The sequence below is a fragment of the Python bivittatus genome, unplaced genomic scaffold, assembly GCF_059951505.1.
Source record: "Python bivittatus isolate LINGU-HERP-01145 unplaced genomic scaffold, Pbiv_v1 ctg000000_np1212, whole genome shotgun sequence".
In the NCBI taxonomy this organism is placed as follows: Eukaryota; Metazoa; Chordata; class Lepidosauria; order Squamata; family Pythonidae; genus Python; species Python bivittatus.
The window spans coordinates 776,939-791,285 of NW_028277028.1; the positions used below are offsets into that span (position 1 = coordinate 776,939).

At 42.6% G+C, this 14,347-nt stretch overlaps 1 protein-coding gene across 1 annotated transcript in view; it reads right to left on the reverse strand.

Moving 5' to 3' along the window:
* The window catches only part of SDHA (succinate dehydrogenase complex flavoprotein subunit A), a 45,600-nt gene that overhangs the window by 3,552 nt on the left and 27,701 nt on the right, over nucleotides 1-14,347 (reverse strand). The window contains exon 13 of the mRNA XM_088149102.1: nucleotides 9,415-9,545. Coding sequence (XP_088005228.1) covers nucleotides 9,415-9,545 — 131 coding nt within the window. The remainder of the gene's footprint in view (nucleotides 1-9,414; nucleotides 9,546-14,347) is intronic.

The window sequence follows — 14,347 nt, forward strand, 5'->3', positions numbered from 1 at the left end:
GAACAAAATGGATACTAAATATTCTTCTTAAACTTTGAAGTAATATCAGAAACACCATATTTAATATTGTTAACATCAGTCATCTTGCAATGTAGATTATTGAATGAAAAATGGCTATGCTCAGAAAGGGGCTTCATCCCATCAACACAATTTATTTAAGAGTGATGTTAATAGAGGCATTAGTAGAGTTATATATGCTTTCGAGAAACTGCAAAATAACCAGTTCTATCAAAACCGCATAAACATCTTGTCTTATAAGGTCACTCTATAACAGTCAATAAATTAGGACTGCATTATATTATTAATCTTTTTCAAATTTTGAATAGATTCTATATTCATGTATAGCTAACTTAATAAAAATATCTGTCAGCCTGATTAGGTATGCCAGTCATGAAATCAATTCCACAGGAAGGCTAAAACTACTTTTACTGAAATAGCAGAATCTTACAAGTCTGATTGTGCTGTACCTCCTCCTGCTTCTTATAGTTCAGTGAAGAAGAGAGGTTTCTCTCTGAGCTGCTTCTGAATGCTATCTGGCCATTCTGGACTTATATGCTTCAGCTCCTTTTTCCTAGGCAACGGCTTCTGCATATCTCCATTAAGGTCATCTTCCTTGCTCTCTACAATATCTTTTACAAATGGCTAACCCATATGCTCATTCTTTTTGCCAATATATTGGATGTAAAGAGACTCCAAGAAATATTAATATATTGATTTAAACCTCAAGATAAATATATGAATATATGTGTTCAGACATTGCAGGATTGCTCACCAAATATATAAAAGAAAACATTTAAAGAATTATTTTGGAATTCTGATTTGTTTGCTATTCAGTCCTCATTAATTCTCTCTATATGACCAAACCATCTCAACATACTTCTTTCACATTGGTCATTCACTTTTATGTTCAATCCACATTCATTCAGCTCCCATTCTTAACCCTATCTTTTCTTGTTTTAGAGCAAATCTTATGTATCTTGTTCCCAGTGCATGCTACTTACTTTTATTTTTCCTGACAATACTCTTACTTCCATATAACAAAATGGGAAGAAGCATGAGCTTATAGCCATTTTTGCTTCTTTTGACAAACATTCCTCACAATAGATCCACTACTTTTCTATTAGTGTTTGCATGTCTTAAATGTCTCTATATGTTACCCCAACTCTACTACCATTCAGTCAAAGAACAAAGATTTATTCATTCAGAATAAAATATGAATCTATATTTTATATTTTATCAAAAGTCACTGGTTTATCAATAAATTCACCCCTATAATATAAAAAAGATACTATTGTATTGTTTGTTTCCTTCTTGATCTGGATCTTTAGTTTGATTTTTAATTTTTTAAATTTTTTTTGTAAGACTAAAATTATATTGTTAAAAATACAGATATTAAATAAAAATAATTTTTAAAAAGTATGAATCTTTTTATGGGGGGGAGCTTTGAGTCAGTGTTGATTCCTGTCAACTGCCTGGACAAGTCCCTGCAGTTTTCTTGGCAAGATTTCGGAAGTGGTTTGCCATTGCTTGCTTTCTAGGGCTGTGATAGTTACTGGCTCAGCTGGCTTTGTGTCTAAGGCAGGACTAGAACTCATGATCTCCCGGTTTCTAGCCTGATGCCTTAACCACTACACCAAACTGGCTCTCAAAATATGGATCTATTTCCTCTACTTCCTCTCATTTCAGCTATTAATGTATGTACTGTTAACTGCAACTACTTTGGTCTAAGATACATTCATTTTCAGATCCATATTCCTTGCTGCATCATACAATCTATCTAACATTTGCTGAAAATCATTCAGGTTCTCAGCCAACAATGCTTATGTAGGTAGTCCTCACTTAATGACCATTCGTTTAACAATGGTTCGAAATTACGAATGGCCTCAAAAAGTGTGCTTTACGGCCCGTAAAGCACTTCCGGCCGTTGTAAAAAGTCGCACTGCAGCCCCCTCTCGCAGTCACATGGCTGCATTTCGGGCACTTGGCAACCAGCTTGCATTTATGACCAGTTGCCAAGCACCCCATGATCATGTGATTGCCACTGGCAATCTTTTCTGCTGGCTTCCCCATTGGAAGCTGGCAGGGAAGGTTGCAAGTGGAGGGGACGTGGCGGTGTGAAGGAACGGATCTCAAATCTTCAGGATTTGAGGTCCATAACTGCCCAGCGCTGGGAGGTTTCCCCTCCCCCCATAGCACTGGGCAGTCACAGGCCTCAAATCTTCAGGTGCTCTATTCACCACAGAGAGAGGGGAGGGGAAAGAGGACGGAACAAAAGAAATAGGATAGAGTGAGAGTGACAGCTTTTTCACTCTGTCCTTTCATTCTGTTCTCTTTCCCCTCCCCTCTCTCAGTGGTGTGCTCTGTTCATCAGTGAAAGAAGAGAGGGGAAAGAGGACGGAGTGAAAGAGTTTGTCTGCTGAAGGATTTCAGCTCTTCAACTGGTTTGCAGTCATTGAGCGAAGCAGTTATGTGGGTGTCTCACTTAATGACCACTTCACTGAACGACCGAGATTCTGGTCTCAGTTGTGGTTGTTAGGCAAGGACCACCAGTACAGGTAGTCATTGTTTAGCAACCACAATTGGGACCAGCAACTTGGGTGCTAAGTGATAGTCGCTAAGTGTAAAAAATGACAGGACTGTTCTTACGACTTACTTCAGTTTTCCTTTTTCCCCACTCCCCTGCCCTTTAGAATGCTCACCCAGCACTGGGATAATTAGCAAGAAGGGAATTAATGTTTGTATTTACATTCATTGGAGAGGAAGGGATTACAAAAGAGTAAGCAGGCACACAATCGGAAATACACATCGAAAGGAATGCACTTGCACTGGCTGTGTGCCTGGAGCACTTGTGGCTCTGAGCCCCCAGCTGCTTAGGAGGCAAACAAAACCAGAAGGTGTCAAACTGATTAAAGTCATGTCAGTTACACACAGTATCTGCTGCCTGCTAATTAAGCTCACAGAGCTGAATTTGTTAACTTCCTGTTAGCACCTTTTGGGGAAATGGTGGGTTGAGAAAAGCAGCTCAGGAAGAGATCCCTTGTTTGGGCAATCACTCTGTTCTGCGACAGGGAAAAAGAAAAATAATGGGTCAGGCACAAGACATGTGTTGACTGTAATGGCAAACACGTGACACGGAGAAATGCTGTAAAGGTTGTAAATAGAGGCATTGGTTGCAAAGTTACTTTTTTTTAATCACCATCGTAACTTTGAATAGTCGCTGCCTAAGGCAGTCACTAAGCAACATCTACCTTTACTTAAATCACTATTCAAAACAAATGTACTTTTTTCTAAGCAGTTACTTGCCAACTCTGCTCATTCATTCTTGGATCTTAAATATCCCATCATTTTTTACTGTAATCTCTTATCTCACTCTCTCATCCTTCCATTTATGTGATCTAAAAAGAAATTTCCACTGGTCCTTCATTCAGAATGTTGCACACTTGTTCCCAAAAGTTTAATTAACACCATTCACTGGAACATAACATAAAAGAGTCACCATTCTATGACTTCCTACTTTCATGGGATGTATATATTGACTCCAGGTGGTCAAGTAGTACTGTCAAGTTCCTGTCCCAGTGCCTGGAAGCTGTTTGGGTCTGAATGGAGAGTTACAGATTCAGGCTTAACTGTAGCAAGACTGAGTGGCTGTGGGTGTTGTGGCCACTGGGTATAGGAAGAAGCATTGTATGCATGCAGCACTTATTCCCTTCCACTCTGCACTGATGAGACCACACCTCAAGTTGAGAATTGTATCTGGAGTGTACAATTCTGGGCTCATTTCCAGAAAGATACTGACATGTAGAAAATGTTTGGTGGATGACAACAAAGATGATATAGGGACTTCATGACATGCCCTGTGAGGACAAGACTAAAGGAACTTGGGATGTTCAATTTGGAGAAAAAGCAACTGGGGAAGACATAATATCAGTGTTCAGGTACATAAAAGGTGCCACTGAGAAGAGAGTAAGAAAGTATTTTCTATTCCAACAGAAACTAGGACAAATAATGGATATAAGTTGCAGCTATCTAGATTTCACTTAAGAAAAACTGATAGTAGGACTGCACAACAGTGGAATAATGTACCTACAGAAGTTTGGGTTATCTATCTCTGGAAAGCCACCTCTGAAAGACAGTTTAATTGGTTTCCTGCACATTACAGAAGGCTGGAGTGTATGAACCTCGTGGTCCCTTTCTATGATTCTATGCTTACTAGTCATGTTTTTCTCCTACTAACTAGTTAGGACCCTCAACAATAAAGGATTAAAAACTTGAAATTGTTATGATTTCTGGTCTGTCAGGTACCAATGCAGTTTTGAAAACTCTGGTGCATGGCACCCCACATGAATTCTAAGACATTCTCTAGCAAAAGAGTTAGTTTTGTGTTAAAGTGGAAATTATCTTGATGATAGATGGAGGATGGACAAAGGGTCCAGAGAGAGATTTCAAAAATAAGAACACACATAGACAATTTCAAAAACATCTACAGCTATGATGTAATTCTCATGTAACATTTTTCTTGATTAGTTATGGAATAATATTGTATTACTGGGTCCATCTTCTTAAACCACTGTACATATTTGAAATGTTTAGGCCTATTAGTTTCTCATTTGTTTTAATTAAAAGAATCTAAAAATAAAGTCAGATGGGCATGGACTTTAGTGGGCACCAAGAAAGCTACTACTATGTACCTTTTCTTTAAAAAAAAGAATAATGAACTCTGTTATACATTGGATATAAATGTATTACTGTAAATGTTAGCTGAAAGCTTTATTTCTCAAAGTATGCTGAACCAACCTCTCCCTTTTAAACTTTTTTTTGTTTCCCAACTCAAGCATTATAAACTAGAATAGAATAAGACATCTAGCTTTAGGATGCTGCTGGTGAATGCCAGGTCTGTCTGCCATAAAATCATATCTATTCATGATTTGGTGGTGGATGAGCAGGGAGATGTCATGGAATTACTGAATTCTGGCTGGGTGAGGGCAGTGATATCACTCTTTCTGAAATTTACCCACTTTGGGCCTTGCCTTTGCTTTGGAGCAGTTGTTATACAAACTGGCTGGGGGGGGGGTACTACCAGCAACTATTTGCCATTGTTAGATCCCATGCATTTAACTGCCACCCGGGACCTCCATAGGGCCAGACGTATTCCAATGGTCCACCCCAGGCACCTGATGGATCTGGCTGGCTTCTAATGGGAGCTTGGAGAGCTTCCTGACAATCTGGTGGGTGAATCCATTGAGGGGCTGGTTCACTACTGGCATCATGAGGCAACCTGGGCCTCTGCCAAAATCACCTCTGAGCAACCCCTCTCTGCTGGCCAGTAGTGAACCAGGCTGGATCCCTATCCCTCCTGGTTCCTTCGGGCCATTGGGGGAAGATAATTTCCTGGATCTAGGAGATGGTTAATGTCTTGCTGTGGGAGGGGATGCATTCAGCAGTCTTGAAAGAGGCTATGGTATACCTCCCCCTTAAGAGGTCCTCTCTAGATCTGGAGGTTTTGGACAACTATTACCTGGTCTCCAATCTTCCCTTTTTGGGGAAGATTACACCCTCCCCTCATTTAGTGACTGCAATCCATTCCTTAAATCAGAAGTGAAATGGTCACTAAGCAAACACGTGACAGAGAGCTAGAGACGCTGCAAAGGTCACTGGTTGCTGCCATCTCATTTAGATAAAGTTCTCCTGTACCTGACCCTTTTTCTTTTCCTTTTTTGCCCCCTTGCAGGGTGGAGAGATTGCTTAAACAAGCTATCTCTTCCTGAGCTGCTTTTCTCCACACCATTTCCCTAAAAAGTGCTAATTGCAAATTAACAAGCTCAGCTCTGTGACTTTAATTAGTTGATTAGAACCCTCTGGCCCGCTCATCCTGCTGTCTGAAGCTAACCAGACCATAATCAGTTTCACACTGAAGCCTTTTGTTGTCAGGTGGATGAAATTTGGTCATAAATGTGTGCATTGGTTGGAAAATCATCATCATCATCATCATTGGTCGCACTTTTGGATGATCTCTGGTGAGAGCGGGATGGGGGGAGTGCATCCATCCTTGCTCTTCTTGACCTCTCGGTGGCTTTCGATACCATCAACCATGGTATCCTTTTGGGTCAGCTGCAGGAGTTGGGGCTGGGTGGCACAGTGTTGTGCTGGTTCAGCTCCTTCCTCCAAGGCCGAACCCAATCGGTGTTGATAGGGAGCAAGAGGTCCAGCCCCCGACCCCTACTCTGTGGGGTGCCTCAGGGTTTGGTGCTTTCACTGCTCCTATTTAACATCTACATGAAACCATTGGGTGAGATTATCCGGCACCATGGGATGAGGTATCATCAGTATGCTGATGATACCCAATTATACATCTCCATCCCAGGTGTCTTAAGTGACGCTGTGACTGCCCTCTCGCGGTGCCTGGAGGCTGTGGGGGCCTGGATGGGGGACAACAGGCTTCAACTGAACCCTGGTAAGACGGAGTGGCTGTGGGTAAGGGGAGCCTCAAGATCTAGGAATTTGTCAACTTTGGTTCTTGACGGGGTCACACTACCCCAGACAGACCTGGTGTGTAATCTGGGGGTCCTCCTGGACTCACGACTCCTGCTCAAAGAGCAGGTGGCAGTCATGGCTAGGAGGGCCTTTGCACGACTTTGTGTTGTGCGGCAGTTACGCCCCTTCCTGGATCAGGAGGCCCTCTGCACGGTCACTCACGCCCTGGTCACCTCCAGTTTGGACTACTGTAACGCGCTCTACATGGGGATACCCTTGAAGAGTATCCGGAAGCTACAGCTGGTGCAGAATGCGGCAACGCAGACAGTTCTTAATGCCCCTAGGAGGGCAGATATAACACCGCTGTTGCGTGAGCTGCATTGGTTGCCAGTTTGTTTCTGGGTCCAATTCAAGGTGTTGGTCATCACCTTTAAAGCCCTTTATGGCACAGGACCAGGTTATCTGAGGAACCGTCTCGCCCCGGTTATTTCAGCCCGCCCCACTCGGTCCAGCAGAAGGGGCAGGTTGCAGACCCCACCGGTCAAGGAATTTCGATTGGTGGGGTCTAGGCAAAGGGCCTTTTCTGCTGTGGCTCCCGCCCTATGGAACATCTTGCCTCCCGAGGTCTGGTGTGCCCCCTCCCTCATGGCCTTCAGAAAAGGGGTTAAATCCTGGCTCTGCCAGAAGGCCTGGGGGCCAGATGGGGGCTCGCATCTGTGGAGATGGCTGGTGGAGTGACGGGTTTGGTTCCCCCCGCCAGCATCTTGAAGGTTTTAGGGCTAAAATTTACAGGCGGGTTTTAGGACATTTTTTAATGTATGTTTCTATTTTAATTATTTATGGATTTTAGCCATTGTTGGAGGGATTGGTGTTTTTTTCCTTTTTTTGTTATTGTGAGCTGCCCAGAGTCACCTGTTGGGGGAGATGGGTGGCATACAAGTTTAACAATAAATAAATAAAATAAATAAATCATCATCATCATAGTTGTATTTGCAAACGGTCGCTAAACGAGGTAGCTGCTAAACAAGGAGTGACTGTATTGAGACAGTTTTGGGGAATCAACTATGGAACACTCCAGAGAAAACAGGAAAACAATGTTAACAGGACCTGGGTGAAGGAAATGTTTCCATCGAAAAGTGTTCCTTTTAGACCTCTCAGCAGCCTTCAATACCATCAAGCATGGTATCATTCTAGACAGTCTACAGGGACTGGGGACACTGTGTTACAGTACACTGTGCTCCTTCCTTGGTGGTGAGTGGTTCCAATCATTAGTATTGGGGCAGGAGAGAGAAGACTGATGACTACTCCCTTACGGGGTGCCACAAGAATTGGTTCTCTTCCCTCTCTTATTTAATATTTACAAGAAGCTACTGGGAGAGGTCATCCAAAGTTTCATATTTGGTATCAATATGCTGACAATACCCAGCTTTACACTGCTACTCCAGGCTAGACTGGTGATGCAGTTCAGGTCCAGTTCTGGTACCTGGAGGCTATGAGGGTCTGGATGAGACAGAAGAGGCTTAAACTGAATTCTAAATAAGGTAGAGTTACTGTTTGTCCATTGGGATTCTCTGTCTCCTGCAGTGGTGGCACTACCTGTAAAAGAGTAGGTCTGCAACTTGGGGATGCTTCTGGACTTACAGCTCCTGCTAGAACAGCAGGTGGAGGCCATGGCTAGAGGGCCTTTTCCCATCTTTGGCTGGTGCACCCGTTGTGACCCTGCTTGGAGCAGGAAGATCTTGCTACAGTGACTCATGCCCTTGCTTGCTAGGACAACTGCAACATGCTTTACATAGGGCTGGTTTGAATAATGCTCAGAAGATGCAACTGGTTCAGAGTGTAGCAGCCCATGTGCTGACCAGGTTTCACTGATAGTTGTGCATTACACCAGGGCTGCAGGCTCTGCACTGGTTGCCAACAATCTGTTGGGTACAATCTGAAGCCTGATACTAACCTATAAAGTCCTACATACTTGATACCGAGTTATCTGCAGGACTATATTTTTCCACTGGAATTGGGCTGGCTAGTTTCATCTACCCAGGAGAAACTATTAACTGTGCCCCACTTTAGGAAGGGGGGGGCAGAGGCTCAGTAGCACTGTTTTTCAGTGGCTGCACTAATTCTTTGGAACAGCCTCCCAATGTACAATCACTGAAGCATAAAGTGTCTCTTCAGCTTGTTTCTTGCAAAATCAGTTTGGATTGATGGGATCACATAACATTCTATGTCTTCAGTGTCACACCCTCTTACACATCTGTGCACAAATGCACACAATTAACTACAGTCCTCTCCTATAAATTATTCAGTCTGCTCAAATGCCCTCCTAACAGCTTACAGCCAGCCAGTAGCTGGTAAAGCACCTTCCTTCCCCTCACCCTGCAACACAGACTGAAAAAACTGGACAAAGGCCAGAAAACTTCAGCAGTAGTTCAGAATGGCATCTGATAGCAACAGAAGCCAACTAAGTACAAAACAAATAAAGACTTTGTTACAGCTCAGACAATAAGGGAGAAAAGAACTGTTTATAGGATTCTTTAGGATTTAAATACACACATAGGACACATAGATTTACAGTATATATATATCAATTTAGTTATAAGTGTTTGGTTAGAGGTTAAGAAATAAGTTCATAAACTTTTTGTATAATAAATGCCTCCCTGGAAAATCATGGAAGGCAGCCATGCTCTCCTTGTTGGTGGTCTGTACCATTTCCCAGAAGAACTCCTTCTCAGAAATGTGAAACAGAAATACTGATTAGGACATTATATACTTTGATAATTTCAGTGACAGAAAACAAACTGCCTGTTCAGATATATTCTTAAGCCATTAAAATGCAGTATAAGTGAAACTTTCTTTTACAGAGAAGTGAGTTTTGGGAAGGATAGCTCTGTAGAAAGTATGAACCTTTGTAGCTGAAGAAATAACATCTACACCAATGCATACCTTATAATCTTCCCTAGCATGAGCTCCACGTGACTCTTTCCGAGCTTCTGCACCATAAATAGTTTGTAAAGCACAGAGCATCAAATTTTGTAGTTCCAAACTTTCCACTAAGTCAGTATTCCAAATAACACCTACAACAAAAGGTGTGGAAGAGTTTTAGAAATTATAGGGAGAAAGCAGTTTAGCAGATTTACTAGATTCTTTCTTCAGTATAATTCAAAGTATCAGCACAAAAATCAGAAAGAAGCTTAATACTCCTTTAAGACTCAAATATAGCTTGATAAATATGCATAACAGTAAATGCTGAACACAAGGTATACTTCTGAGCAAGGAAATGTATTGTGAATTTCTCATGTGTGTGTTCTGGGCAGGGGGCAGGGTTGCAAAATCATTTTATATATACCGATTCAAGAAAACCAAAAATCTCCAAAGGCTGGGCAGCTCTCCAAATGACACTTTCAACAGTAAGAAAACAGATTATAACAGGAGCCTTGAAAAGCAGCAGCAGCAGCAGGTAAGGAAATCAGAGTTAAAACTGTGTGGATTTCCTCAAAGAATACATTTCTGTAATGCCACATTTGTTTACAGTACTTACAACCCACCCAATACCAAAGGAGACTAAGGAACTGCCATGAGAAAGAGAGAGAACCATTTTCAAGATAATTTCTCTGTTGTGAAAAAGAGAATTAACACATTTGCACAAATACCTTCAATTTGCATAAATGATCATATCAGCCCTTCCTGCCACAGAATTGATTTATCTTGTAAAAATTAATTTATCTTATAGAATTCTCTCCAAAACAAGGTTGGAAGAAGCTATTTACTTCAGCCCTGCTCAGTGGAGGAATCCAAATTAAAGCAACAGTAGCAGATGCTTGTTTAACTTCTGTTTGAACAAGTACAACAAAGTGAAACCCACCACATTTTTTCAGTACTTGGTTCCACTGTTCTCCCAAACATTCAACCAGAATCTGCTTCCCTATAATTTAAGATTACTGTACTGGAACTGTAGTGTAGTGTATTGTATATATATTGTTTTCTATTTCTTCAGTGATGAATCCTGCATTTGCTCCTGCTCAAATTATTTTCAGCCCACTTCTCTAAGATAATTTTTAATTTTCATCTGTCTTTCAAATTATTAGCTGCCTGATTCAGTGTTGTATCATGTGCAAATCTTATACACATAAAGGTTTCTCTATACAGGTAGTCCTCACTTAACAACCCTAATTAGGACTGGAATTTTAGTTGCCAAGCAGTGTGGTTGTTAGGTGAAACACCACATGACCACACTGCTTAGTGAGGGCAGTTTTGGTAGTCCCAGTTGTGGCTGTTAAGCCAAGACCACTCCTTCGTTAGGCGAGGACCTCACAATTCTGCCCTGCTGCACTCGCCTCTGTTTCAACTCCCCCCACCTGCCTACCTCCCTGCCATCTCTGTCCTTTTGGCAGCCCTGCGCTCCGCCACCCGTGCCGCCCTCAGCTGACCTTGCCATCTTCCTCTAGCAGCTCCCTTGCGAAGGGCCAGGCCAGGCATGCCTCATCAGCAGCAGGAAGAAGAAGATGGCAAAAGTCAACTGGCAGCGGCGGAGTGCAGAGTAGTGGAGGTGCAGGGTAAAGCGCAGAGTGGTAGGGGCTGTGGAGCACAGGGTAGCAGAGAGGCAGGTGCAGCAGAGCATAGGGTGGCATGCAGGGCATCAGGAGCAGTGGAACACAGGGCAGGAGGGGCAGCGGAGTGCAGGGCAGAGCACGGGGCAGCAGGGGAGGTGGAGTGGAGGGCGGCAGGGGTGCAGGGCAGAGTGCAGGGTGGCCTAAAGGGCAGAGATCGGGGGAAATAGGGACGGGGGTGACAGGGGTAGGTGGCGAAGTGCAGGGCAGCTAAAAGGGCAGAGTTGGGGGGAGATAGGCAGGTGGGGGAGCTGAAGTGCACCCTGCAGTCATAAATGCAGGTGGGCTGCCAAGCACCCAAATTTTGACCATGTGACTGTGGGGGCGCTGCATCGGCCATAACTTTGAGGACTGGGCAGAAAAACCATTTGTTCAATGCTGTCATAACTTCAAATGGTTGCTGAATGAATGGTCGTTAAGCAAGGACTACCTGTATATACACAAAGGTTGAATGAAAAGTAATGCCTTCAAATGTTATCAGTCACGAACAGATGGCAGTACTGACTAGCTAAAAGCTCCAATATCGTCTTTAGAATCTGTTCTTCAGTTACCAGTTGCTATGAGAAAAGGTTGTGTTGCTATTGTTCACTGAAATGGAAGCCTGAAGTATGTACTTGTCAGTGTGCTTTAAGCCACATGCCATGATTGAATTTTTGACTGCCGAAGACCCTTCAACTGAAATTCACTGCCAAATGTAAGTTATTTATGGTGATAACTGTGTTGACGTGAGTACATTATGTCACTGGGCTAAAAAGTGTAAAGATGGTGAACCAGAAAGAGCTGATTTGTGTGATCAAGAATAAAAGGGATGACCTGTGACAGCAACAGACAAGTTTCACATGAGAAACAGTGAGATCGATTAGAATTTTTGTGGTGGACTGCTTGCTAAAGTTTATTATGGTGCCAGGTTTTTTTTTACTATTTGTGATTTTAATAGATATATGTATATATTGATTGTATAATGATGCTGTGCATATTTGTGTGCATGTGCATATAAACAGATATTATTATAGCTCTCTCTATATATATATTAGATAGATGTTTATAGTATACCTATATTTATATTCATATTCATACTATTTTATTTCATTGTAATCGTCTATTCATAATCTACCTCAATAACCAATTTGGTCATAAGTAGAACTAGCATCAAGTCTTCAAGCCACTGAATAATTGTGGCCATAGATTTATCTTTCAAAAGTTAAAGGTCTAATCTCATAGCAGTAAGAATGGCATGGAGAATCCATTTCAATTCTTCAACTGTCAGTTGATGTAACAGATATGTTAGTTCAAAACAGCAAGCATCTGAAAATATTAAACTTTGTCTTAGAATCAAATTAATACATGTAATTAATTCTTCCCAGAATAGCTTTAGGACTTTGCAAAAACATGTTTTAATGAAGCATTATTCTTGTTGCATCTGCAACAATATGATCATTTGACACAAATGCAACTGGGTAAAATAAATCCAAAAATATTATTTTTAAACATGACCCAAAGCCATAACAGTCTGTCACTATGTACTTCAAAAAGTCTCTATGTTTAATATTGCAAATGATTATTACTGGTAGTCCTCACTTAACAACCATTTGTTCAGTGACTGTTCAAAGTTACAACGGCACTGAATGAATAGTAGTTATGACCCTTCCTTGAAATTATGGCCATTGCAGTGCCCCTGCAGTCACATGATCAAAATTCAAGCACTTGGCAGTCTGCCTATACTTACAACTGCAGGGTGAATTTCAACTCCCAACTCTCTCCCCCAATTTCTGCCCTTTTGACTGCCCTGCACTCTGCTGCCTACCCCTGCTGCCCCCCACTGATCTTCTTCCTCCTGCTGATGAGGCATGCTCAGCAGAGGCAGCTGCTGGCCCTTCACAAGGCTTTTGCGAACCCACCTATCTCCCCCACATCTCTGACCTTTTGGCTGCCCTGCACTCCACCGTCACTGCCTACCCACTGCTGCCCCTAGCTGAGTTTCATCATGTTCTTCCTCCTCCTTGGTATAGGGGCTCTGTCAGCACCAGGCTCCATGTGGGCCTGCCCCACTTTAGCAGTCTCAGCCCACCGCATTCCCACATGCACAATCTATCTTTCTGCTGTACTGTACAAAGTTTTGTTTATTAAGAAGTTTGGAGCAAGGATGAACATGTAATTGCTAAAATGTATAAACTTTTATTGAAATTTGAAACAGAAGAAGAACAGGTCAAAGAATGTATGATAAAGTGGGCTAAAAACTTTGGTTATAATATACAAATGGAACAATGGGAAAATATGTGGTTGAAAGGATTGAAATTTACATTATGTTATAATCTTAAAGAGAATTTGCATAAAATGATGTATCGTGAGTATACGGCATCAGAAAAAATATCTAGAATGTATAAATGTACATCAAATTTATGTTGGAAATGTGAACAAGGAAGATCATTTTATAATGCTTGGTGGACATGTAAAAAAAAGCTAGGAAATTTTGGGCTCAAATACAAACAGTTATTCAGAGGATTTTAAAGACTGCTGAAGTGGGGCCTGCAGCAGAGAGGGCTGTGCTTAATGGAATAACATTTTCTTCCTTACTCCAAACTTCTTACTAAACAAAACTTTGTACAGTATTCATTGCTGACTTCCTTCTTTATCAACACAAATAGAAAAGGCAGAGACAAAGAAGGGATGAGGAAGGGAGGGGAGCACAGCAGCCTCATCACAAGCTAGGCAGGAGCATCTGGAGAGCAGAAGGGTGTAACCTACACCGAGCAGGGGGCTGCTGGCTGGGCTGTGGCTGCTCCAGGTCAAGATCTGCAGCCCGCACCTGCCTTGCTTTCACTCGCCTCCAGTGTGGCACCACCCCTCATGGAACGAGTGGCTGCTTTGAAACACTTTATAGCAGCCAGGAGGAGGCAGTCAACCACATCCAGGGCATGGGAATGTACAATAGAATGTGTGGTGTACGTGGGAATGTGTGGTGGGCTGAGTCTGCTGAAGCAGGGCAGGCCCACCAGAAGCCTGGTGGCTGAAGCAGCAGCAGCAAGCCCACCACCAAGAGAGTCCCTGTGCTGAGGAGGAAGAAGAACATAACGAAGGTCAGCTGGAGGTGGCAGGGGCGGTAGTGGGTAGGCAGTGGCAGCCAAAGGGGCAGAGATGGGGGGATATAGGTGGAGGTGGCAAAGGCCTCACAAAGGCCTTGTGGAGGGCCAGCAGAAGGAAAAAGATGGTGAAGGTCATCTGGGGGCGGCAGAGGAAGGCAGCAGAGCGCAGGGTGGCCATAAGGGCGG